We start from the raw sequence: 26,787 nt of genomic DNA on the forward strand, positions 1-26,787 counted from the left end.
ACCAACTAAGTTCTTGGTAGATCACAATACATACTATCATAATAGAAAGACTAAGGGGCCGTTCGATTTGACATCGAGGTATCCCATGATTGTAATATTGGAATTTAAATAAGGACTATAACTTGAATAACTCGCCTCACCTTCTGTAAAGAATAAATTATTCAAATTATAGTCCTAATTCTAATACCGATTTTAGCTAATACTTTCAATCAAACACGAGAGAAATTCAATTCTGAATTCTAGAGAGGAATAACCCACCTAATGCCCCCTCCCAACCAAACAACCCCTAGACGAAAAAGAGCAAATAATAACACTAGTCTCATTTTGTTGTGAAGCCGGAAAGTTGGAAAAGGGAAGTCGTGGGCAAATGCACATTTTGCCTTCAATTCTGATTTGAAAGAAGAAAAGAGTTTTCCTTTGCTTTTGCACACTTAACCTAAACACCACGCCACCAAAGTAGACTCATGGCTCGGCAAGCTACAAGGTTGATCTCTAAGCTTAACAGTTTCTCATCTCAGTATCGCTACTTTGGATCGGCAGCACCCCCGCCGCCAGCAGTATTCGTAGATAAGAACACACGCGTGATATGTCAAGGCATCACTGGCAAAAATGGCACTTTCCACACTGAACAAGCCATTGAATATGGTACTAAAATGGTATGCCAAATTGGCTCTCTTATTTATATGTTTATTTTTGGGAGCTGATCCATGTGAAATGCTATCCATATGGTTACACTTCTGTGCTTCCCGAATCTAATTCGGGGCCGTTTGGCCATGAAAATTGTGAGATTTGAAAAAAAAAAAAAATTGAATTGAATTGAAAAATGGTATATGGAAATTGAAGTTGTGTTTGGCCATGAATACAAATTGAATTTTTTGTGAGTTATTTGGAGTGAAGTAACAACTTTTTGGTGTTTTTTATGGCTAAGCATGATTTCCAGAATTCAACTCTGAGAAAAAGTAAAAAATATTCATGGGCAAACGGCCACTTAGTTGGATTATAAGAAGATTTATATAGGGATGCCACACTTACCTTTTGTTTTTGCAATGAATTTACATTTGTGCAACTTTTCTTTTATTTTTATCAACCAATTAGAAGGAAGAGTAATTATTATTCATTGCTGCTGTCTTGTGCATTTTGAGCGAGCATACAGTGGTAGTTAGTTCTTGAGCTTACCCTAACTAAAGTGGTTACATAGGATAGTTGGCTAGTATCATGAAAGTTTTTGGAGTTTAAATTGTTGAATTCAAGGGTGGCTGGATCGAAGTAAGTTGGAAGTCCTCTAATAAAGGTTAAAAATATCAATGGAGGAGTTGCTTTCATTTGTTTCTCAAGCTAGAGCAACTAATTCTTAGCAAGGTCACACTTGCTGTCACAATAACATTTGGTCTCCTCAAATCTTCTTGATACCTCTCTGCAGTCTCCTATTTATTGATATATATTGCATGAAGAAAATGAAACTTTATGTATGAAGTACCGATGGCAGTCGCACCCAAGGGTGTGGCCTAGTGATCAATCGAGTGGGATGAGAATCGTGAGGTCTCAGGTTCAAATCCCAGAGGAAACGAAAACACTGGGTGATTTTTTCCCATATGGACAGAGTTACTTGGTATTTGTTGCTGGTGGGAGGTGACAAGTATCCCATGGAATTAGTCAGGTGCGCGCAAGCTAGCTGGACACTATGGTTATGAAAAAAAGTATCTACGGAAGACAGAAAATTACAGTTAAAAATGAATTACCATGTATGAACAAGTTGTATCTATAATAGATAAAAATACATTTTCTTCAAGAGTGGATTGACAAGTTCTGTTCTTAATCTATAATAGGATGCTCTTATTTTCAAGGAAAATGAAAGGGTTTGAGGCGAGAAATAGTTTTTATTTTTTACTATTTTTCTAAAAAATGTAGATAGGTTTTTCTAAATTTCTCATGTATGCTTTGTTTGCCTTAACAGGTTGGTGGAGTGACCCCCAAGAAGGGTGGAACAGAACATTTGGGGCTTCCTGTTTTTAATACTGTTGCAGAGGCAAAAGCAGAGACAAAGGCTAATGCGTCAGTGGTTTATGTTCCTCCACCATTTGCTGCAGCAGCTATTATGGAGGCCATGGAAGCTGAGTTAGACTTAGTTGTATGCATCACGGAGGGGATCCCTCAGCATGATATGGTAAGATAGAAGTCCTATCTACTAGATTCTCTCTTATTCCCCCACCCAAAAATAGGAAAAACAATGCATGACTAATGATGTTATTGGAAACGCGGAACTTTTTTGTGTAGATTTTTTTCTCGTCTACTTGTTCTATGCCAGGGTTACCAGATTTTGTGCAATAAAATTCGAGCCATCTAACTTATTCACTTATGCTGAGAAAAATGTTGCTGGGTTTCGATCCAGCGAGTGCATTCTAGTCTAGGCTTGCACAAGATTTTAGGACATGTGGTAGGTGTTTGGACATGAATTTGATGATTTTAGAAAAAAAAAAATAGCATTTGAAGTTCGTTGAAAAAGGATATTTGGAAATTAAATTTGTGTTTGGACATGTATTTCACTTGTAAAAATGTTTTAGGTCTGTGAGGAATTTTCTTTTTATTTGAAAATATTTGGACATGCATTTTACTTGAAAAATGTTTGGACATGCATTTCACTTGGAAATTTTCTTTTTACCCAATTTTCTTCAGATGATTTTAGCTTTTTGCTCTTTGGTTTTAGTAATTGTTGGAAAGGAACATGATATCTGTCAACAAAAAACTACTACTATAGTTAGTCTGATATTTCAATTTTATGCTTTTGGAATCTTTATGAGCTTGAACCATTGACTTTCTTTTCACTATATTTATATGAATGTTTCCCGTTGATCTTGCTTTTTTATTTCTGGACTCGGGGTTCTATTTCACTAAATAACTAGGTGAAGAGCGGAGAGCAGTTGTATGGAAACATCATTGCGCCTTTTTGGATTATGATTAGTGGATTGTATCTGTATATTTCTTTTGTTGTAGAAGTTTAGACTTAAAGTATTGAAATCTATGTTGCTTCGGACCCTTTAAATTCCTTGCGGCAACCGTGTCATCCGACATGGTTGTGGGTGTAGGTTCCACACCGAAATTGGTCAACCTAACTTGGGTACTTTCACTACACCTATGGCCAGGAAGTAGAAGTACTATATGTTGATTGGGAAGTTGGTTTGATTCTGGGTTTATGTCATACACATATTCACATAAACTACTACAACACTTTGCTGTATACGAGATAACTTACAAATAAAATATCAGCGCTTACAAAGAATTTAATTATACTAGTTTTACTTTAATGACTTCAATTAATTGTCGAAATATAAACTTATATACCCTGTGCGCACCCGAAGGGTAGCGGCTGCGGGTTCCCATGTCATCAAAAAAAAAATATATATATAAACTTATATATGTCGTAATATGCATTTATTTGCTGTATCTTAACACCCGTACCCATACTCCTACCACATCCCCATATCCTAAGACTAAAAGATACTACTCTTTTATCAATTTATAATTATGTTATAGTCATTTCTCATGAAACTTATTTTAACAATAATGGATTTAGATCACCTTGTTAATCAAAATACAAGTTATTTTTCGACAATCTTAAATAACTAATTGTCATACATATTTCTTTATTTTTATTAGCTGTATCCCAACACCCGTATCCGCAATCATATCCATAACGTCGACTCCTGAAATTTATGTGATGCCGAATCTGACCTCTAGATCCGCCGTCGTATCAGATACCCCCAACTGAGTCCGAGCAACATAGTTTGAAATAGTTTACAAAGGTTGTGACATGGATAGGGGTCTTTCTCACCCTATTCTTTCCTCGTGGTGGATGATCACATAATGATATGTTGTTTACAGAGGAATTGCTATATGAAAATTATAATGAGTTACATGAAGTACCCCTGAATCCTGACAACTTCTGGGTAAAAGAAAACGAAAAAGTAAAAGATATCAGTAGAGAGATTAAGACTTTGAGGAAGCACCATGAATATGGAAATTGTGAGGAAATAAGCAGCAGTAGTGACATCAAAATATCTTCCCTATCTTCAAAATTTAGAGTATATCTGCAATTTTAATGTGCGAGAAGTCTAGGAAGAAGTTGATTTCAGGTGAACCTTCATTTTAGGTAATATGAAGTTCAGTGCTGTAATTTGTAAGGATTTGCTCTGCCATTATAGATGTCATATTGTAATAAGATATCCTGAAATAGGAATCAGATTAATAGATTTGCAGTGGAGGGATGCTCATTCATTATCACCTATAGTAGAGTTGATCAACTTAGGACTCTGCTTGGTATGGGACCGAGTTATAGTGCAGTGCCATGGTTGACATGAAATGTATTCCTTGGCAAAAAAAAAATAGAAGTATAAACCAACTGTTAGCCACTAACTGATTTATTAGAAGCTGAGAGATTAGGAATGAAATGCGAGCAAATCCAGGCTGGAAAGCAGCCTTTTCAGAAAATGCTGATCTCAATATAGTGCTGATTTCTGAGAAGTGAGGTTCAGATGGCATACAGCATAGAAGTTCGCAAGACAGTTGGCCCGGAATAAGTTCTCTTTTTGCCGTAAATGAGATGGAAAGACCCGAAATGAAATGTCAGCTCAAGCTAAGATTTTGACAAAGGCTGAAAATGTAAAACCTTGTGGCCTCTGTTACACTCAGCAAATGGAACGTGATATCTACAGGCTAAACAAGTGACTTTTCAATCAACGCCCCTTCTGGTTGAGACTTTTTATATACTTGATTTTGCTTGTATTTCGTTACTATATAAATTGTGAGGTATGTGGATGTAAATATGCTTCAATTGCATTACTGGCGCTGATGCAAGCTTGAAAGTTTAAACTCTAGGTTCTAGCTGTTTGATCCAATAAGAAAAATTACAGAAATAAAGTTTGACAGACTGACTTGGTTACAAGCAATAAACTTACATGGTGGGTGAAATATTTGTATATGAGCCCATGCGATTGGTTTGAGACCTGGGAATTTCTAACAAAAACATTACACTTAATATTTCAGTAACTTGCTTCTAATGCTTGATTTTCTGTATGAACCTACAGGTTCGTGTAAAAGCTGCTCTTAAGAAGCAATCGAAAACTCGGCTGATTGGTCCAAATTGTCCAGGTATTATCAAACCAGGAGAGTGCAAAATTGGAATTATGCCTGGATACATTCACAAACCTGGACGTATTGGAATTGTTTCTCGATCTGGTACATTGACATATGAAGCAGTAAGATTTATTCTCTATCTAAGAATGTTTGCTGACGGTTTAAATTGTAACCTCTCTTGACATATAATGCAGTAAGATTTATTCTCTCTCTAGGAATGTTTGCTGATAGTTTAAATTATACATATTGGTCCCACTTCTCTAGTCTGACTAGCGGTTGAAGATTTTTGGAGAATTGAAAGATTTCTTACAGAATTCGTTGTGTAACTAGGAATGTTTCTTTTCCTACATGTAGTTTCAGTTTTACTATCCCTTCACGATTCTGAAAATGTCAGAGGACTCTAAAATTTATTAGGTGAACACCCAGAGAAGGTTGTCACCCATATACAACATAGGCGTTTATAGAATCAAATGATAACCAAAGACTATCCTTATATAATGTTCAAATTAAATGGACTATAACTAGATAACCTAAAAAGCTCTATTGACTGCTTTTGAGTAACACCCTTTTTTTTTTTTTTTTTTTGATGACATGGGAACCCGCAGCCGCGACCCTTTGGGTGCGCATAGGGTATCCCCAGCTCCTGTGGAATAGCTCGCGAACCACATAGGAGAGGTAACCTGCACTAGGCAATTTAAATAACACCCTTTGACTAAAATTAACCACCTTCTGCATTATATGTGCTTATCTATTTATAAATATTGATACTTTGCACCACTTAATCCCTGTGCTGTGGGTTTCTGTTCCTACTCCAGTATTTCCTACTTCAATGGGTTCAAATTGTGATCTAACTTGTCCTTGTTATCTCCAAGTTTTACTCCAAAAAACTTAACAACTTTGAATTATTTTCCTGGCATGAAGGAATCTAAAATATGGTATTGTTCAGTTGATGAGTATTCTTTCATCTCTCTGGATGATGCACAAAGTGCAATCAAATTCGAAAATAACAGATCTAGAAGTTGAGAACTTGAAGAACTGTAAGCTAAGTTCAGGGTTCAACCGAGATATTTAGCTAGAGAGAGAAATATTGAGAGAGATATGAGAAAATGTATATTCATTGATGATTGATTGTATGAGTTACAAGGTATATATGAAGTGAATCTAATCAATTTACACAGCTGTCAACAGCTATGCTAACCTGTAACTGATTTCTGGACTTGTAACTAACTTTGGGACTTTAACTAACTTTTGAACAATACCAACTAACTTTGCCACAGTAGCTAACTAACTACCACAGCTAATAAAATGCTAATCCAGCTACTACATTTCATAACATTGCATCAATACCCCCTACAGAAGTACAGGCTTGTCCTCAAGACTGAAAAGCAGGAAATCTATGTGTCAAATCAGTAAGATATTCCCAAGTAGCTTGAGAAGCATCAATATCTGTCCATTTCACTAACACCTGAGCAACAGCTTTGTTTCCTCTCTTCACAAGTCTGCTATCTAACACCAGTTCTGGGAAGGGGCAATAAGGACTAGATAGATGAAAAACAGGAGGATGGTTGATGCTGGTAGGGACTTCATGACACTTCTTCAATTGTGATACATGAAAGGTGTTGTGGATTTGAACATCAGCAGGAAGTAAGAGCCTATATGCAACAGGGCCAATTCTTGCATCAATGGGATAAGGGCCAAAATACTTAGCTGCCAACTTGTTGAATGGTCTAGTAGCAACAGAAATCTGTCTGTAGGGTTGTAGTTTGAGATACACCCAATCACCTACTTCAAAATTCCTATCTGATCTGTGCTTATCAGCTAAGTCCTTCATCCTTTGTTGAGCTCTAAGAATGTGAAACTTTAGAAGCTGTATGATGGATTCCCTAGCAACCAATGATCTGTCAACCATCTCATAAGAAGATTCACCAGCTAGGTAAGGGAGATGGAGAGGTGGTTTTTGACCATAAAGAACTTCATAAGGACTACATTTGATGGAAGTGTGATAAGTAGAGTTGTACCACCATTCAGCTAATGGTAAGAACTTGGACCAAGTATGAGGACTATCAGAACAGAAGCATCTCAGATAAGTCTCCAAAGTCCTATTGAGAACCTCAGTTTGCCCATCTGTTTGAGGGTGGTAGGCAGTGGATCTTTGAAGTTGAACCCCTTGTAAAGTAAATAACTCTTGCCAAAATTGACTGAGAAAAACAGGATCTCTATCACTTGTGATTGTAGCAGGCCACCCATGGAGTTTGAAAACATTGTCAAGGAAGGACTGAGCAACTGTTTGAGCAGTATAAGGGTGACTTAAGCTCATGAAGTGACCATATTTGCTTAACCTGTCCACCACCACCAAGATGACATCCTTACCATTAGATCTAGGTAACCCTTCAATAAAATCTAAACAAATATCTGTCCATACACCATCCGGAATAGGAAGAGGTTGCAACAACCCAGGATATGCAGAGGCATCATACTTATGTCTTTGACACACATCACACTTATTGATGAATTGTCTGATATCTGTAGCCATAGATTTCCAATAGAACAATGATTGTAGTCTTTTCAAAGTAGAATCCATACCAGAGTGTCCACTTTGAGTAGTGGAATGCCACAAATCAATGATAGTAGTTCTCAAAGAGTGATCATCACCAACCACCAATCTACCCTTCCATCTCAACTGATCATTACACCAAGTGAATGACTTAAAAGGCTGAGTCTGCAATCTAGCAATGAGGTTTTGCAAGGCAGGATCAGAAGTCCAAGTTTCCTTGATTTGATTATACAAGGAATCATGTGGGACTAACAATGAGATAGCCAATAGTTCAGACTCAGGTTTCCTGGATAAAGCATCTGCAGCTTTATTTTCTGCACCTTTCTTGTACTCAATAGTAAAATCAAATGCCATTAATTTGGAGATGCCAGCTATTTGAAAATCAGTGTGGATGTGTTGCTCTAGCAGATGCTTTAAAGCTTTTTGATCAGTTTTAACAATAAATGGTTTACCCAACAAGTAGTGTGACCACTTAGTAACAGCAAAAATGAGAGCTAATAGTTCTCTATCATAAACAGACATTGCTTGATGTCTAGGTGCTAGAGATTTGCTAATATAAGCTATAGGATGTCCTTGTTGCATTAAAACAGCTCCTATCCCTTTGCCACTAGCATCAGTCTCAACCAAGAATGGTTTGGAGAAGTCTGGCATTGCTAATACAGGAGCAGAAGTCAAGGCTTGTTTCAACCTTTCAAAAGCAGCAGTAGCATCAGGAGTCCATGTGTAACCATCCTTCTTGAGTAGGTCATGTAATGGTCTGCATATAGCACCATATCCTTGAATAAATCTGCTATAATAACCAGCAAGGCCCAGAAACCCTCTAAGCTGTTTGATGTTATTTGGAATAGGCCATTGCTCAACTGCTATAATTTTTCTAGGATCAGTAGACACTCCTTCTTTGCTGATAAAATGACCCAAATACTCCACCTTAGGCACTCCAAATGCACACTTAGACATCTTAGCATACAATTGGAACCTCTGCATCAGTTCAAAAACAGCCTTCACATGCTCAATATGATCAGTCATGCATTTGCTATATATCAGTATGTCATCAAAGAAAACTAGTACTGTCTTCCTTAACAATGGTCTGAAGACTGAATTCATGAGGTTTTGGAAAGAAGATGGGGCATTGGTTAAGCCAAAGGGCATAACCAGGAATTCATAATGCCCTTCATGTGTTTTAAAAGCTGTTTTATGGGTATCATTTTCAGACATCCTCAACGGGTGATAACCAGCTCTAAGATCAATCTTAGAAAACACCACTGCACCCCCCAATTCATCCAACAAGTCCTCTATAATAGGTATAGGGAACTTGTCCTTTATGGTCAGTTGGTTCAATTCCCTGTAATCAACACAAAGTCTCCAGCTACCATCCTTCTTACCAACCAATACAACCGGAGATGCATAAGGACTTGTGCTATGCTGTATAACTCCCTGGTCAAGCATCTCTTGCACCAGCTTCTCTATGATGTCCTTCTTGACTCCAGGATATCTATAAGGCCTCTTGTTTACTGGATTTGCAGCTTCCACCAGTGGTATTCTATGATCAAAAGAACCTCTATGGGGTGGAAGAGTAGTAGGCAAGGCAAAAATGCTAGCATACTGATCAATCAAACCAGATAACTCAGGGGCAATTGACTCACTCTGAGCAGCATGAATATTATAACAATGATTTCCCTATTCTTCACCAGATTGCAATGTCAACATAAAAAACTGAGTATCCCCTCCTTCAATTTTATTCATTGTCTTGGCATTAGTTGATTTTAATTGACTACTTGCTCCTCTCAAGACATGTTTCTTGCCTTGATACATAAACTCAATAGTTCTGTTCTTGAAGTCAAACAATATTCTACCCAGAGTATTTAACCATTGCACACCCAAAACAATATCTACATTGCCCAAAGGTAGCAATAAGAAATCAGACCTGAATGTAGTACCTTGCAGAAGCCACTGAAGATTTCTGCAAACTGAAGCTGTTTGCACTTTCCTTCCATCAGCAACACTAACTGATTGTGCCATGATGGTGCTTGCTTGACATCCTAACTTCTTGGCCATGTCTTGGTCAATGAAGTTATGTGTGCTTCCTGTGTCAATAAGGACTTGCAAGGGTCTCTTTTCATGATAACCAGTTACCCTTATGGTTTGGTATCCTGTTACACCAGTAAAAGCTTGTAATGATATGGTCATGAATTCATCTACTTCTTCAATAACCTCTGGTACTGATTCCTCCATTGCTTCATCAAGAACTGTATCTCCATCCACTACTTCTACCATATAAATTTGTCTATTGGAATTACACTTATGGCCTGGTGTATATTTCTCATCACAGAAAAAACAAAGACCTTTAGCCCTCTTTTCATCCATTTCTGCAGCAGTCAACCTTCTACCAGGAATTCTATTAGGCCTTGTTTGTTGTGACTCAACTGGTTTTTTGAATGTTGAATATGGGATAGGTGGTTTTTGGAAATTCTGGTGTTTGAATTGATTAGGAATGGGTAATATAGGGACTTGTGAGTGTCTGACTACAGGTTTTAAACCCCAACTCTTGGCTTGAGCTTCAAAAACTTCTTCTTGCAACCTAGCAATCTTATAAGCCTGCATTAATGTCTTTGGTGACTGGATCTTAACAGCCCTATTCAATTCAGGTTTAAGCCCTCCCAAAAAGCAACTAATAGTGTTTTCAGTTGACAGATTCACCCTAGTTAACAACCTATCAAACTCAGCTTGGTACTCCTTCACACTACCAGTCTGAGTCAAACTCTTCATTGACTCCATATGATCCTCAAACTCCTCCCCAAATGATGCACAAAGTGCAATCAAATTCGAAAATAACAGATCTAGAAGTTGAGAACTTGAAGAACTGTAAGCTAAGTTCAGGGTTCAACCGAGATATTTAGCTAGAGAGAGAAATATTGAGAGAGATATGAGAAAATGTATATTCATTGATGATTGATTGTATGAGTTACAAGGTATATATGAAGTGAATCTAATCAATTTACACAGCTGTCAACAGCTATGCTAACAGAATCGATTTACGGACTTGTAACTAACTTTGGGACTTTAACTAACTTTTGAACAATACCAACTAACTTTGCCACAGTAGCTAACTAACTACCACAACTAATAAAATGCTAATCCAGCTACTACATTTCATAACATTGCATCACTGGAGCATCCTTCCCCTTGGTCAATTTGACTCATATGATTTGCTCTCTCTACTTGGTTAACAGTTAGATGATTATAGCTGAGGAAGCAATACGTGCGACAATAACTCAACCTATTTTCTTAACAATAAGCAATTTTTGTCATTTTCTTCTTGATAAGCCAAAATAAGGCCAGCTGTTACACTTGTGCATACTGCTTCCTCATCTGTATTAATGAAGCTTCTACACTCGTCAAAGCACACATCAATCCCAACTAGTTGTGGAGAAATTGATAGATTCTTCTGTTCATCAGCTATATCTCGTGTTTCTGGATCAGAAAGTGCTAATTTCTTCTTTCTTTTTTCACTTTTGAAGCCAAGATCAATCGCTCTTGTATTAATTCGATGTTTTTGCCTTGTGTGCGCCTTAGAAGTTGGAAGACGTCAATGTCAATTATTGACTGTAACATTATTTTCCATTACAGATGAAAGCCAAGTTCCTTCTTTCTAAAGAATAGATACAAATCTAGGATTTCCTTTCACGAATAGCCGAATATAGATAGAAGTTGAATTGACCTTCTTATTGCTGCATCTGCACGTTTAACTGTTCAACATTCAAGTGTTCAAGTGGTTGATTGAGTTAACTTCCAAGATAAAACAAAATCTCCTCCTTTGAATTGTCTTGGTACTTTATTCCTGCGACCATTTATCAGCCAGTGATGATTTTTATTATTTTGAAGTGTCCAATGAATTTGAGTGTCTTACGACTTGATCTAACTAGAATGGGTTGATCATTTGGTAATGAAAAAATGGTTTTAGTTATTTCTCTATGTTGCGTTGTTTAGGTTTTTCAGACAACTGCTGTTGGCCTTGGACAATCAACTTGTGTTGGGATTGGTGGTGACCCTTTTAATGGTACAAATTTTGTCGATTGCTTAGAGAGATTTATTGCTGATCCACAGACAGAAGGTAGACTTTCTTGAAGCATATTAACTCATCTTTTCAAACTTATTGCTTAAATAACAATTATTTTAGTCATTTATCATGCGTTTCTTCCTTTTTTTTTTTTTTTTTTCATAATGACTGAGAAATTCGTCTAGTGCCAACCCTTAGGACCAATCGCAACCTTGAAAGTCGGGGATAATGGGCCTCCCCCTCTACCTTTAACCTTTTTGATGCTCTATGCGTTTCTTCATTGATGAGTAATGCTAATTCTCTTGCTTGATAGATGTGCTTACGGGTTGTAGAAACTGCCTACTGTATTAGTCAAGGACCACACAAAGTGTTCTTGACACCACCGTCATAAATAGAAGATTGATGTTTATTTTCTATAGTTAGCCGATCATATAATTACATGTATAGTTTGTCAAAAAAAATATGATTACATGTATAGTTAGCAGATAATATAGTTACATTTTAAAATGTACTGGCTCAGAGTTAAACATCATTTCAAAACTGTTAGAATTTGAAACCGAAAAAAAAAAATGCAAAAGCGCTTTTAAGTTTTAACAAAGGATAGCCAGATAGATGAGAAAAATTGATTTTGCCAAATCCATAATTGACCGTCCCCTAGCATCCTTCTAGATGTCTACATCATTAGGATTAAAGTCGCTCAAAGAAAGTATTGCTATTAGCTTCTTTTCAGACTCTTCATTAGATAAGAAAGCGTTCATGTTTCTTCGAGCCATCTGATTCCTTCAAGATATGAGGAGTAGGTAGTTTCTCTCTCTTTTTTATTTTTTTAAACTGTAGCTAGCGTCTTGAAAGTTTGTGTTGAGACAAGGACAAGAGTCCGAATATCTGTACAAAAATGAGTAGTGGGATTAGGATATTATATCTGTTTTGGTGAAGACTCATGTGAGTTGCATTTAAACCATGAAGCCAGGTGTAATGCACGTTGAGTTCTTCTTTGCTTGGGCAGTGCTTTAGTACATACTCTAAGGGTCTGTTTGGTTGAGTATACAAGGAGAATTAATTTCTGCGTACAATTCAGCATAACTAATACTCCTTCCGTCCCAATTTATGTGATACACTTTCCTTTTTAGTCTGTCCCAAAAAAAAATGATACATTTCTAAAGCCCTTTTATCCTTCATGAAATGATTTATAGTCACACGAATAACTATGGCTTGTTTTAGAGCACAAGTTTCAAAAGTCTTCCTTTCTTTCTTAAACTCCGTGCCTAGTCAAACCATATCACATAAATTGGGACAAAGGGAGTACTTTGTTTGGTTACCTATTTAATCTCTGGATACTGTTCAATCACAATTAATAATTTGGTTGGTTACCAATTTACCTTTCCTCAGTAGTAATACATGCATAAGTTATGCGGGATAGAATGTGGAATAAGAATGCTTAGATTAGACATACATGGGTTAAAACTATTAAATAACAAAAATGACCTTTCATGTAGTAACAAATATTTTATTTTAAAAAAAAGCATATTGTAAAATATATACTACATATTAAGTTTTAATACAACTAACCAAACATCCAATAATAAATAATCCCTGTGTTGTAATCCCTGTGTTACAACCCCTACATTACAATCCCTAGATTAGAATTGCTGCAATACTAATCCCTGCATTACAATCCTTGTTTAACTGCTTCTAAACTCATTGAACCCCAAGGCTAAGGCATATGCCTTGTCGTCCATAGGCTATGCCCATGGTTCTAAACAATGAATGTGGTTGGCACAGTGATATGTTTGTTGTTAAGAGAGTATTATGAATGAATATCTTACTAATTAGGAATATGAAAATAGATGTTTGGCACGAGAAAACTAGTCAATAAACGCAAATTAGAAACTTAAAGCTACATCTTTCATCTAAATCTAAATTTAAAATTGTTTTATGAACTTGATTGACGTGATCTTTACTTCATAAATTTCTGTTAGTTGAAGTTTATTCAATTCCTTTATTAATATTATTGCTGTTTGTACATATCGTCACTTTGCCATGCATTAGTATATATATTTTTTATTTTTCTTCATTTGTGGATTCACTAGAGCTTGTCTTTTGATTTTGCTTGCATCTCAGCCCCAGTGGTCTAAGCCTTCCTAAGTTTTTGCATTCGATAACACTGGGTTATATGTGCCTGTTGCATGTCAGGTATAGTTCTCATTGGTGAGATCGGTGGTACAGCGGAAGAAGATGCTGCAGCCTTGGTAAAGGTTAGTGTTAGTATCTATCACAAAGTGCTATTTGCAATTGGCACTGCAAGTTATTTCAAAAAAAAAAAAAAAAAAAGAAAGAAAGAAAAAAAGAAAAAGAAAAAGAAAACTGGAAGTTGTGTTATGATGCTGGTCAATCTTGTATGTGATGTAATGAATGATATGCTGTTTGCTGAGTCATCTTTTTGTTATGACAACTTTACATCTGTGTCCCCTTTTTTGGAAGAAGTCAAACCATGGTTAAAATACCATATATGGAATGGCAACATTTCCTGGAAATAGCAAAGATCCATCCCAAATTTATGTCTTGCAAAGTATTGAGGAATATTAAGGAATGATAATTTTCTCCAGACTACTCATTATTGAATTTGTTTGTATGTACTTTTTTATGAATCTTTATGTGATAATACCGTAATTCTTCATTTTGACTCCCTGAAATATCTGGAGCAGTTATCCTTTACATTATTAGCATTCACAATATTGTTGAGAGGAAATATAAAAAGGAAGAGAAAATGTCTGAATGTTCGGATACTTGCCATGTCATTGAGTTGTGATGTGTTCTTGAATGTCTAATTTTTGTATTGTTTTAGCATGGTGGGAAATAATGTATCTTTCGACTCATGAAACAGGAAAGTGGAACCCAAAAGCCTGTTGTTGCATTTATTGCTGGACTAACTGCTCCTCCTGGACGACGAATGGGTCATGCTGGAGGTACTGTTCTGGTTTAGCTTGTCTGCATTGAATGGCTTCTACCATCTTTTTGATTGACCTGCTCTCTGCTAAACAAAATATGGGCAGGAAATGTTGCTAAACTTGTGTTTTTCAATTAAGATTGGAGTAGTACTTTGATTGACTGCATTTAATTAATCCGTTCTTTTAAGAAGCCGTGCTCTTATCTGATCAATTCTTAAGTCTGTTATATACATTCCCAACCCCCTCAATTGAAAAGAATACAATAGTTATTACCTGCAAGTAGCAACTCTCACCACCTTTCAGTTCGTGATCTCTTTTATTACTATTATTTTGAAGAGTGAATGTTGCATGTACTGTAAAAAGAAGTCCATTTATAAACCGTGGTCTGTTATGCTCATGCAGCCATTGTATCTGGTGGAAAGGGAACAGCACAGGACAAGATCAAGGCTCTCAAGGATGCTGGGGTTACAGTATGTGAGTCTCCTGCTAAAATTGGGGTCACAATGCTTGATGTGTTCAAACAGAGGGGTCTTGTGTAAGCAAGCGGCATACATTTTATTTGGCAATTTTCCTTTTTGTGCGGACATGTGCTAAAAGATGTGCAGTTACCCTCAAAACTCATTTTTAGCAGAGAATAACAAAAGAGAATATGATGAATCTCCATTTGTTTATCCAATGTATTTCAGAGGCGCCAAAAAGTTCTCCTTGTTGACTTTGCAATTACACTTTTTATGTAGTTCACATTTTCTTTTTATGCCAATGATGTTGGAATAGTGCACTTTTCTCCTCCTTTTTACTGCGTCTGCTTTGAAACAATTTTTAATTTATTCTGCAATTCGGAGCTATGGTGTTATAACATTTCCTTCAGAGCGAAAGTGAATTGCTTAAATGATCTCATTAATTTTAATATATTTTAGACCTTGGAGCTTCTTGCCTTGAAATGTAACTGTTTGATGAAAATGGTTATTCTATGAAAATGAAGTGCGCTTAAATGATCTCGACTGTTTTATGTTAAGAATGACTATGTTTTCACACACGACGTTTACATGTGCTGAAAATAGATAGAATATTGGTCTTAGGTTTTGCGGGTGCTTCTAATATAGCGTTGAAAGCATTAGATGTTTGTTGTGCCTTGCATAAGAGGTCCATCAATTAGGGTGGAAGAGAAAGGAATATGAATGAACAGAACGAACATGTAACATGGTTTCTTTTGGTAAATGAACGACGTTCTTTTCCTTCTTCCCCCCCCCCCCCTCTTCTTTGCGGCAAAGTACCCAATCTCTCATTAGACATGTAGATTGGAAATGTTTTCAAATGCAAATCTAATCCCAATTTCGTCTGCAGTGCTGCATATTCGGTGATAGTCCTACAGTGAAGTTGTAAGGCTCTTCTTTGAAAATTCATAATTAGTGCTTGAAAAGTGAAGCAAAAACTTGTCTACAATTAGGATGTGAGTTTTCAAAAGACAATGCTACTCTTTTTGAAGTCATGACTACATGTTCCAAGTATTGCCCTTGCAAATATAATTCTATCTGGGCATACTGTTTGAAGTGAGTTTTCAACAGTGAAGGCGGAAGGCTCTTCTTTGAAAATTCATAATGTTTGATGATATTTGGTATTTTAAAAAAGGGAAACTTACCAAAATGTACCCTTTGGCCAATTAATTTACCAAACACGGTCGAAGTATACACTGCATATACATTTTGGCTTTATAGGTAGGGAAAAGGGTCAAAAATATTCCTCTACTTTGGGAAAAAGAATAAAAATATCCTCCGAACTAATTTTGAGTCAAAAATACCCCTCCCAGTATTAAACTTTTCAAACATACCTCTCCTTTAACAGAAATATCCAATCCCCCCAATTAATCATTTTTTGATCCGACTCATTATTAACCCGACCCAATAAAATATTAACCCCTAGTCCACCAAACAATACCCAAACTTTCCCTATCCCTTCATATTTACAAAAGAATCCAAAACACATTTTTGAAACAAACACTGCCTCTTATATGTGTTTGCTTAAACATTTCCTCGTAGTGTTTAGTTTTTCCTTGTAGTAGTAAGAGAGATAAACCATCAAAGGAAACACCAGTGAAAACTAAAAAGACTTGAGCCTACTTCACACAACACAGTATCAAACATCATGCTCAAACATAGGTGAGTAACAACTAACAATTCCCGATTCCTGATAAAAGGTATAACATTTCTTAATATCCGGATACATTTCCTTATTAGATCCCGTCAAATTTCAGAAACGCCTACCACCAGACATTGACAAAAGGATCCGATTTGGCTTCTTCCCCCTCTTTCCTGCATCATTTGTCTTAGACACGTTGGGGCCTTCAACAATTTTTGCTTTGGACGCCGCATTTGCAAACTGACGGGGTTCCAGAAATCCTTGTTTCCGAGAGAAATGAAGTCCATTACTTATAAGCATTAATCCCATATAAGCGTGTATACGGTGTAAAACCAGAACAAAGTGTTTGTATCCGTCGACGGAAGATCGGAGCAAAACAAGAGGGTTGGAAGATCGGAGGGTTTGTTCACAACCCTACTTTCAATTTTTCTATTGGTATTCGTAGTTTCAAGTTTGCTTCAGCATGTCAAATCTTAACCAGGCAGTCCACTCGAATAACGATGATTCAAGTCACCATGATGTGAACCCCGACAACGGGGTGCCAGCAAATGACCTACCTCCTGTTGATCCCAGTAGCGGCCTTCCCGTCTATCCAAACGTCGTCAATTCCAATGATGCAAAAACACCTGATGTTGCGGGGGAAGAGATCAACTTACGTTTGATTTTTAATATGTTGCAGGAACAACAGGCGGCCATAATCTTACTCCAAAAGAAGAACAACGACCCAGCAACAGTGAAGCCGAACCAAATCAATGAGCCGGTCCGTGTGGGAGATTGAGTGAGTGACAATTTCAACGGGTCCGGTTCTAATGGTTCATCCGAGGTCTTGAAAATGCTCGAGGCGTTGGCCAAACGGATCGACACCAATGAGAAAAAGGTAGAAAACTACAACTCTCGGGTGGACTAGATCCCCGGGCCCCCATCAATGTTATCCGGGCCATACTCCAAACGCTATATCCGGAGGCCTTTCCCACCAAGTGCAGCCCCGAAGTTAATCCCAAAGAGGTTTAAGATGTCGGATATCTTTGAAGTACGACGGAACAACGAATCCACAAGAACACATGACCTCTTATACCTATGCCATAAACGACAATGATCTCGAAAAAGACGAAGTTGAGTCGGTGCTATTGAAGAAGTTCGGCGAGACGTTATCCAAAGGGGCAATGGCATGGTATAGTATGCTACCCGAACACTCTATTAACTCTTTTGAGATTCTTGCAGATGCTTTTGTGAAGGCCCGTGCTAAGGATCGAAAGGTCCAAGCGAGGAAGACTGACATATTCAGAATAGCCCAAAAGGATAACGAATTACTTCGAGAATTTGTGACAACGTTTCAGAAGGAAAGAATGTTGTTACCCCCGGTTCCGGATGAGTGGGCGGCCCAAGCTTTCACTAAGGGACTCAATCCTCGTAGCTCTACCACCTCGTTCAAACTAAAGGATAATTTGTTGGAATATGAAGCAATGACTTAGGCCGATGTCCATAACAGGTATGAATCCAAAATTTGAGTCGAAGATGATCAGCTCAAGCTTCCCCAAGTTTCGGCAAGCCGAAATAAAAATACGGAGAGGCTAAAAATGGTGATGGAAATAGAGTTGAAACCATCGAAGGACCGAAACCGGTCTTACGACCAGCCTGATAGGTCCAGCATTAGGACGGATAGAGGAAGAATTGGTCACAACCATAGTGTGGTAAGAAATGACAGACGAAATGATCGCGGCTTAGGTAGCAGGGGCTTACAATTCTGGAACAACCTCGTTGGGACGTCTGACACCGGAGAGAGCCCAAGGTTTATCCGAGTACAACTTCAACATCGATGCCGCTGCTATTGTCTCTGCTATTGGGCATTTTAAGAATGGGAGATGGCCGAGACCACTTCGGACTGACCCCGCCCAACGGGATCCGAATGCAATGTGCGCCTACCACGGAACTCAGTCACTGAACTAAGGATTGCCGACAACTAAGGGACGAAGTAGCCCGATTATTAAGAACAGTCATTTTCGCGAATTTTTGAGTGACCGACCAAAGGGTCATTACAAAAGCAGGGAAGCGAATAAGAAAGCTGAACCGGCGGAACCTCAACACGTGATCAACATGATTATCAGAGGAGCAGAAGTTCCCCGAGGTCCGACGATGAAGAAAACAAAGGTCTCGATCACTCGCGAAAAGAGAATTAGAGATTATGTACCGGAGGGGTTCATTTCCTTCAGCGACGAAGACGCGGAGGGCATCATTCAACCTCACAATGATGCTTTGGTAATTTCTGTCCTTATAAATAAATCTCAGGTTAAGTGTATTTTGATTGGTCCAGGTAGCTCGGCCAACATCATTCGTTGGAAGGTGGTAGAGCAGCTAGGTTTGTTGGAACAAATTGTGCTGGCAGCTCGGGTCCTCAACGGGTTCGACATGGCATGCGAAACTACCTAGGCAGAGATCACTCTACCTGTGAACACCGTTGGGATTGTTCAACATACAAAATTCTATGTCATTGATGGCGAAATGAGGTATAATGCTTTGTTTGGCAGACCGTGGGTACATAACAGGAGGGCAGTGCCCTCAACTTTACATCAGATGCTGAAGTTTCTGACCCCAGACGGAATAAAAACAATCCATGGAGAATAATTGGCAGCAAAAGAAATGTTTGCGATCGAAGAAACGATTCCAGTACCAAAGTCATCCGCACCCAGGGATGCTGAAGGCCCAAACAGAGGTAAAAATATTAAATAGCAATCACAGAACTAGGACCCAGCCGGGCCTAAAAACGAGGAGAAAATGGACTTCGAGGAGGATTATTTCGTCGTTCCAAGATCGTTCGTACTACCAAATAAATCGAACGCGACCAAATCAATTGTGGAAGAATTGGAGCAAGTTATCCTGTTCGTTCACCTACCTGATAGAATGGTATACCTAGGCATGGGGTTGACCACGGAGCTTAGGCGTAAGTTGATTAAATTTCTTCAAGCTAACATCGATTGTTTTGCATGGTCCCACTTAGACATGACAGGTATTCCATCGGAGGTCGACGCACAGGCTGAGTCTTGTTCAGAATTTCACCCCGGTGAAGTAGAAACGAAGCCCAATGGCCGAGGTCAAACATAAATTCATCAAAGAGAAGGTAACAAAACTATTAAAAATAGGCTCCATCTGGAAAGTTAAATACCCGAACTGGTTAGCTAACGTAGTAGTCGTACCTAAAAAAAGGTAATAAAATTCAGAATGTGTGTAGATTATACAGATTTGAACAAAGCATGCCCGAAAGATTCCTTTTCTTTATGTAACATCGATCAAATGATCGATGCAACGGCGGGGCATAAAATGCTAAGTTTCTTCGACGCCTACTCCGGGTACAACCAAATTCAGATGAACCCAGAGGATCAAGAGAAAACTTCTTTCATAACTAGATATGGGACTTACGGTTATAATGTAATGCCATTCGGCCTAAAAAACGCTGAAGCATCTACCAGCGCCTAGTTAATCCAATGTTTGAAGGACAGATAGAGAAAACCATGGAAGTTTATATTAATGATATGCTAGTTAAGTCCCTGGAAATAGAGGACCATTTACAGCATTTGCAGGAAACCTTCGATATTCTGCGTAAGTACAACATCAAGCTAAACCCCAAAAAGTGCGCATTCGGAGTAGGTTCAGGAAAATTCTTCGATTTCATGGTGTCAAATCGGGGAACCAAGATTAACCCAGACAAAATCAAGGCCATCGAAGACATCGAAGTGGTCGACAACGTGAAGGGAGTACAAAGGTTAACCGAGAGGATTGCGGCCCTCAGCAGATTTATCTCACAATCTTCGAATTAAAGCCACTGGTTCTTTTCTTTGTTAAAGAAAAAGAACGACTTCGTCTGGACCCCAGAATGTCAACAAGACTTGGAAAAATTAAAGCAGTACTTGTCGAGCCCGCGTTTGCTGCATACCGGAAGGTGGATGAGAAATTGTACTTATACCTGGCAGTGTCCGAGGTCACGGTAAGCGGAGATTTGGTTCGAGAAGAGGAAGGTACGCAATTTTTAATTTATTATGTAAGTAGAACTTTGGGGGATGTGAAGAAACGCTATCCCCACTTAGAAAAATTAGCTTTGGCTCTTTTAAGCGCATCTGGGAAATTAAAACTTTATTTTCAATGCCACCCAATATGCGTAGTGAGCACGTATTCGTTAAAGAAGGTCATGCATAAACTGGGAGCTATCTGGTAGGTTAGCAAAATGGGCAGTTGAGGTCAGCGGTTACGACATCAATTATAAACCTAGAATGGCTATAAACTCTCAAATCTTAGTAGACTTCGTGGAAGATTTTACACATGCAATGGTTCCTGAGGTAGAAAAAGAGCTTTTGCTAACCTCGGGAAAAACTTCGGAGATCTAGACCCTACACACGGACGGAGCATCGAACATGAAAGGGTTCGTACTTTGAATAGTGATTAAAGCCCCTGCGGGTGATATTATCCGACAATCCATAAGAGCTCTAAAGTTGACTAGCAATGAAGCTGAGTAAGAGGCTATGATTTCAGGTTTAGAGCTGGCTAGGAGCTTGGGAGCTGAAATCATCGAAGCAAAATGCGACTCACTCTTGGTCGTCAATCAGGTGAACAGGGTCTTCAAAGTAAAAGACGAAAGAATGCGGAGGTACTTGGAAAAAATCCAAATAGTTTTACACCGATTCAAAGAATGGACCATGCAGCACATGCTTAGGGAGTAGAACACTAAAGCTGATGCATTAGCCTACTTGAGCTCGTCGGTAGGTGCGAAGGAATTTAATTCGGGTAGGTTGTTCAACTAATGAACTCTGCGGTAGAAAGCAGCCATGCCGAGGTAAACACTAGCTTGACTTGGGACTGGCACAACAAGTATATTGATTATCTCGAAGACGAAAAATTACCCACAGATCCTAAGAAATCTAGGGCTCTTTGGACCAAAGCAGCAAGATATTGCCTAGTCGGAGGCAAATTGTATCAAAGATCATTTTACGGCCTTTGGCCAGATTTTTGGGGCCCGGAGAACAGACTACATCTGTACGAGATCCATGAAGGGACCTGAAAAAACCACTCCGGAGCACAGCAGTTGGTTCGAAAGTTGATTCGGGCCGGATATTATTGGGATCATATGGAAGAGGATGCAAAGAACTTTGTTCGGAAGTGTGACGGCTGCCAAAGGCACTCTCTGATAATACACCAACCAAGCGAATTGTTACATCTGGTATTATCTCCATAGCCATTCATGAAGTGGAGGATGGACATTGTCGACCCATTACCTTGGGCATCAGGTAAGGGTCGTTTCATACTATTTATGAATGACTATTTTTCTAAGTGGGTTGAAGCGCGGACCTTCGAAAAGGTCAGAGAAAAGGAGGTCACTAACTTGATATGGGATCATATCATCTGTCAGTTTGATATTCCAACCGAAATCAGATGCGAAAATGGCCGGCAGTTCATAGGCAATAAAGTCAATGATTTTCTCGAAGGTTTGAAAATCAAAAAAAATAATGTCAACTCCGTATCATCCAAGCACGAACGGGCAAGCATAGTCAACAAACAAAACAATCATTCAGAACCTAAGAAAACGGTTGGATGAGTTTAAGGATAGGTGGAAAGAAGTTTTACCGGAAGTACTCAGGGCTTATAGAACGACGTTGAGGTCAACAACAGTGAAACACCATTCTTATTAGTGCGGAGGCTTTGATTCCTGTTGAAGTTGGGGACCCGAGTTTGATATTCCAGTATGCCAAGAAAGAATCAAATGATGAGGCTATGGCCGTGAAGCTCGACTTAACGGATGAACTTCGTGAAACGGCGTTGCGCCGCTTGGCAACACAGAAGCAATGGATGGGAAGGTACTATAATCAAAGGCAAAATCTTCGACACTTCCAAGTCGGGGACTTGGTCCTCCGGAAGGTTACTCTGCACACCAAAAAAACCTTATGAGGGGAAGCTGGGTCCGAATTGGGAAGGACCGTATAGAGTAATCGGAATAACCAGTAAAGGTTTATACCAGCTTGAATCAGAAGATGCCCAGCAGTTGCAAAATAATTGGAAAGTGGCACACTTGAAAAGATATTATTGATGAGGTATGATCACTAACCTTTTGTAAATTTCTTAAGTTGTTTGCCAACTGACCCTTGCAGGTACAGACCCGAGCAAAGCTTAAAAGATTAGAATTAAGTCTGAAAACACGTGCTGCACTTTTTTTTCCTTAGCTCGATTTTGTCTCGAAGTGAGTTTTCCGACAAGGTTTTTAATAAGACAACAATATACAACGTGTTACTTTTCATATCGAAGACCAGATAAATGCCAAGGACTGAGGACTGCCCAGCATCAACTTTCACAGTGCTCGACTTCTCATACTTCCAACATAAACACTAGGGGACTGCCATACCCTCGATAAGTTCGAGGTTGCTCAAAGAAGCCAGATATTTTTTGCGTTTTTTGCACTTTCTGCACTAGGATTTGTTGTAAGGGCCAAACAATCGAATGAATTATGCCCGGCTAGTTTACTTGCTACAACAAAGGCAGAAAAAAGATCAAATGAATCGTCCCAGTTGTTCGTATGAGACAAATGTTTAAAATAAGAAGAACTCTTTGGGTAAAATTAGTGTCAGCTATACTTTTGCATGAATATTCATTTAATATCCCCGTGCAATTAATCTTCGAAGCCCACGGGCTACCCTCGACTAGGGACTGTCGTCACGGGATAGATGAATAAAATAAAGGCGTTAAAGTTACGAATAAATAAAAGCCTAAAGTTTCGAAGTGCTTCGGAGACGTCCAAATTCACCAAACATGAAAATGAGGCCCTTATATATAACCACCGGCATGAAAAAAAGCTCGGTATATTGCGAGCTTATTTTAACTTAAAGTCGATTCCATTAATGAAGCTTCCCGTCGAAGTAAAAGCTTATTAAAAGTTTATTCAAGGCTGAGCCCAGTTCATACTCTGCCAAAACATCGGTCCAAGCTTATTCACTTCCCTTTGATCAAGTATTGATAATCAAATATCGATTTAAGTATTGAAAGCAGGTGAATGCTTGAAAAGGGGGACACCGGCAAAAATAAAGTCAAACCAAAAGTTTCCATCTTATAAACACAAGGCTGAAAACCGAGCTTGATTAATTTACAAAAACAAACAAAATAAAATACAAAGGCTTCCTAACAAGCCTATCTAGTCCTCCGGAGACAAATCAGAACCTATGGAGCCGGAACCCTCGGGATCATTCTCCGAGCTATCTCCAAGAAGCACCTTCAGCGCACCGTCTTCAATAGACTTTACCTCCTTGATTTTGGCAGCAATACCATCAAGGCCGGCCTGAGCTTCTTCTAGAGTAAGCCTCCAAGAATTCCATTTGATATGCTCAACCTTTAGCACTGACCGAGCCGTCGACATCAGCACAGGCTTGATCCCATTCAGCCAAAATCTGCTAAAGCTAGGCCAATAATTCGAAATTGTTTTGTTTGAGGGTCTCGAGAGAATTAGTATAAGTTTCAAGCTCAACCCTCAGCTCCTCGTTGGCCTTGGCTTAATTTTTCGCTTTCTCCTGAGCCACCCTCAAAACTTCTTGCTCGGAAGCCCTTTCAGCTTGGACTCGGGAAAGCCTTTGGCTGGTGTTGGTAGCTTCAGCCTTGAAAGACTCAATCTCTTGCCTTAGCCCTATAATTATGGACCCTTTCTCCTCAATCTACTTGGACAAGGCGGCGGTTTCATTAATAAGATGAGGTGGTCCGCCTCAAGGACTCGGTTCTTCTCGGTAAGAAGGCCGAGGTATTTCTTTGATTGGAGGTTTTCTTTTTTGGCCTATTCGAGCTCGGCACCACGCGCTGCAACTGTTCCTCTTTCACTTGCAAGAGAAGTTTCAACTTCTCAACTTCCCGGCCTTGAGCATCTAATTGAACTTGCAAATCGTCCACGTCCCTCATAGCCAGTATAAAGCCCTCATTCGCGAGCACGATGGACTGCAATTGGAGAGAAATTAAAGTTAGCATACCAAAAAGGAAAACTGCCCAAAACAAAAAACTCTTGAAAAAGGGAACGATGGCATGAATGCTTTCATTAAAAAGGCATTGCCAAGACACTCTTTCCATTTTTTCTTATCAGACTCCGACACAAGAGATTGGAGGTAGCTGGCCACCCCAATAGGCCGGGATAAAAAGCTAGTATCCTCGGGGACAGTGATGTTGGTCGGATCGGCGCTGAGGGTAGGAAAAACGTTCACAAGCTTTGACCTGGAACCGTCCTGGTTCTTCTCGGGGGACCAAGAAGGCCTCTTCGGCCTTTGGGGAATGGCAAGGTGGCCAAATTCGGAGTCTGCCGCCATAACGACTATCGTTGCTGCAACTCCTTCTTCTGGGGACGTCTCTTCGAAATCCTCATGTTCAAAGGAACGGGCAGGGGAAGGGGGTTGTTCGGTTTATCTGGTCCTTTTGGCTAGAGGCTCCCCTTTCGAAGAAGATTCATCCCCAATAATAACAGTTTTTGTCTCGGGCATAATGACCCTCAGTGGAGCAGGATATTGGAAAGCTTCAACGATGGGGACAGAAGGGCCCATGGTGGTGGCAGGTGCGGAAGTATCGGTTAAAGTGGTTGTACCTCTCTCCTCCAAATAACGCCTGGAGAGGGATCCACCTTGGTGGCAGCAATGGTGGTAACACCAGGTCTGACTTCAGCGATTACGATATCATCGTCCAAGAAGTCTTTCAAACCCCGAACTTGAGAGGAGCCTCCTCAAACCCTCAAAATTTTCCTTCTTTTATGGCCCGCCGTAGACGACTTCGGGGGCCTAGTGGATTTAGAAGCGGACCTTTTCTTCTTCGCCGCTTCGACAATAACCTGTGCTAAGTCCGACGAATTAAATGTCGAACTCGACACTAGGGGAGTACCCACTGGTATGGGCCTCGGTGTGGACTTTCCCTTCGGCAGACTTACAAACGTCATTACCAAAGTCAAGAAATATACCGACCAGATAAGAGAGAAAAAACGCGAAGAGGGGCAGACAAATATCCTCAGATAAGTCCTCCCAAGTTTGAAACTCACGAGGATATTGGGCCATGATATTCTCGACCCGCTTGGCAAAGTCGGGTATCTCGTTCGGTATCCATGTAGTGGCTGAAATACAGAGAGTTAAATTGCTCTATAAAAAAAAAAGACGTCATATGTACGAAGGTTCTTACATTTGTCGTTCCATCGCTCAGGGAAGGGCATAGAACTTGCACGAATTAACACCACAATTTTGACCCAGTCGAAACGTTTCGATCAACCGCGATCTCTGTTTTCATCTACGCTAGATCGGATCGGGTGTTTTCCTCACTTGAAAAGCTTTATAACCCTGCCTAGAAAGAGCTGTGGCCTATACAATCGGATTAAATAGTGCAGGGTAAAGTTCGCGTTGACGTTGTTCGCCAAAAAGCGCAGGCAAATGATGTTCTGCCAGACATTCAGACCAATTTGTGCGAGACACAAGTCGTATGCCTTACACATATTGAGGATCACCTGATCGATGGAGGGATCGAAGTTGAATGTGAGATAGGTGTAAACACTTAAATTTCCTTCCTTGTAGGTGGTCACATCATCGTCCGGACCCGGGACTATGATCTGAGAGAGTTTGGTCATCCGGCCACAATTGGAGCGAACCCGAGCAATATCCGTCTCCTTGATCGAGGAAGGGTAGAGCCTGACGTCGAAGCGTCGATCGGAGATAGGCGAAGGCCTTTTGACCACGAACTCAGCATCAAAATGATACTGCGAAGGTAAAACATCGCGAGCCTGAGGTTCGAGCGGAATGTTAACCTCGGTTGTCGAAGATAAGGCAGTCGTTCTCAGATAGTGAAGGGTATTGTAGTTTATCAGCTTCAGTTCAGAGGGGTGCACCTGCTAGATCTTGAAATGAGTGTGGTAAGGCGGGGCATATCAGGATCTATTGTCCCCGACTCTTACAGAGTGGGCAGAGTACTCCATATCAGACCCC

At 39.4% G+C, this 26,787-nt stretch overlaps 1 protein-coding gene across 1 annotated transcript; it reads left to right on the forward strand.

Annotated features, from left to right (window-relative positions):
- Positions 1–352: 352 nt before the first annotated feature.
- Positions 353–15,462, forward strand: LOC132029896 (succinate--CoA ligase [ADP-forming] subunit alpha-2, mitochondrial-like). The gene is made up of 7 exons (XM_059419295.1): positions 353–656; positions 1,955–2,164; positions 5,082–5,252; positions 11,672–11,795; positions 13,935–13,996; positions 14,626–14,707; positions 15,092–15,462. The coding sequence occupies exons 1-7, from the start codon at positions 465–467 to the stop codon at positions 15,226–15,228; spliced, it is 978 nt and encodes a 325-aa protein (XP_059275278.1). The 5' UTR covers positions 353–464; the 3' UTR covers positions 15,229–15,462.
- The last annotated feature ends 11,325 nt before the right edge of the window (positions 15,463–26,787 follow it).

The sequence above is a fragment of the Lycium ferocissimum genome, chromosome 9, assembly GCF_029784015.1.
Source record: "Lycium ferocissimum isolate CSIRO_LF1 chromosome 9, AGI_CSIRO_Lferr_CH_V1, whole genome shotgun sequence".
NCBI lineage: Eukaryota > Viridiplantae > Streptophyta > Magnoliopsida > Solanales > Solanaceae > Lycium > Lycium ferocissimum.

What these genes read in the sequence shown, in the direction of transcription:
- LOC132029896 (XM_059419295.1), top strand. Translation starts at nt 465, where the DNA reads ATGGCTCGGCAAGCTACAAGGTTGATCTCTAAGCTTAACAGTTTCTCA. An exon ending in TTGAATATGGTACTAAAATG is followed by an intron (nt 657 to 1,954) that starts GTATGCCAAATT and finishes TTGCCTTAACAG; the next exon opens with GTTGGTGGAGTGACCCCCAA. An exon ending in ACGAATGGGTCATGCTGGAG is followed by an intron (nt 14,708 to 15,091) that starts GTACTGTTCTGG and finishes ATGCTCATGCAG; the next exon opens with CCATTGTATCTGGTGGAAAG.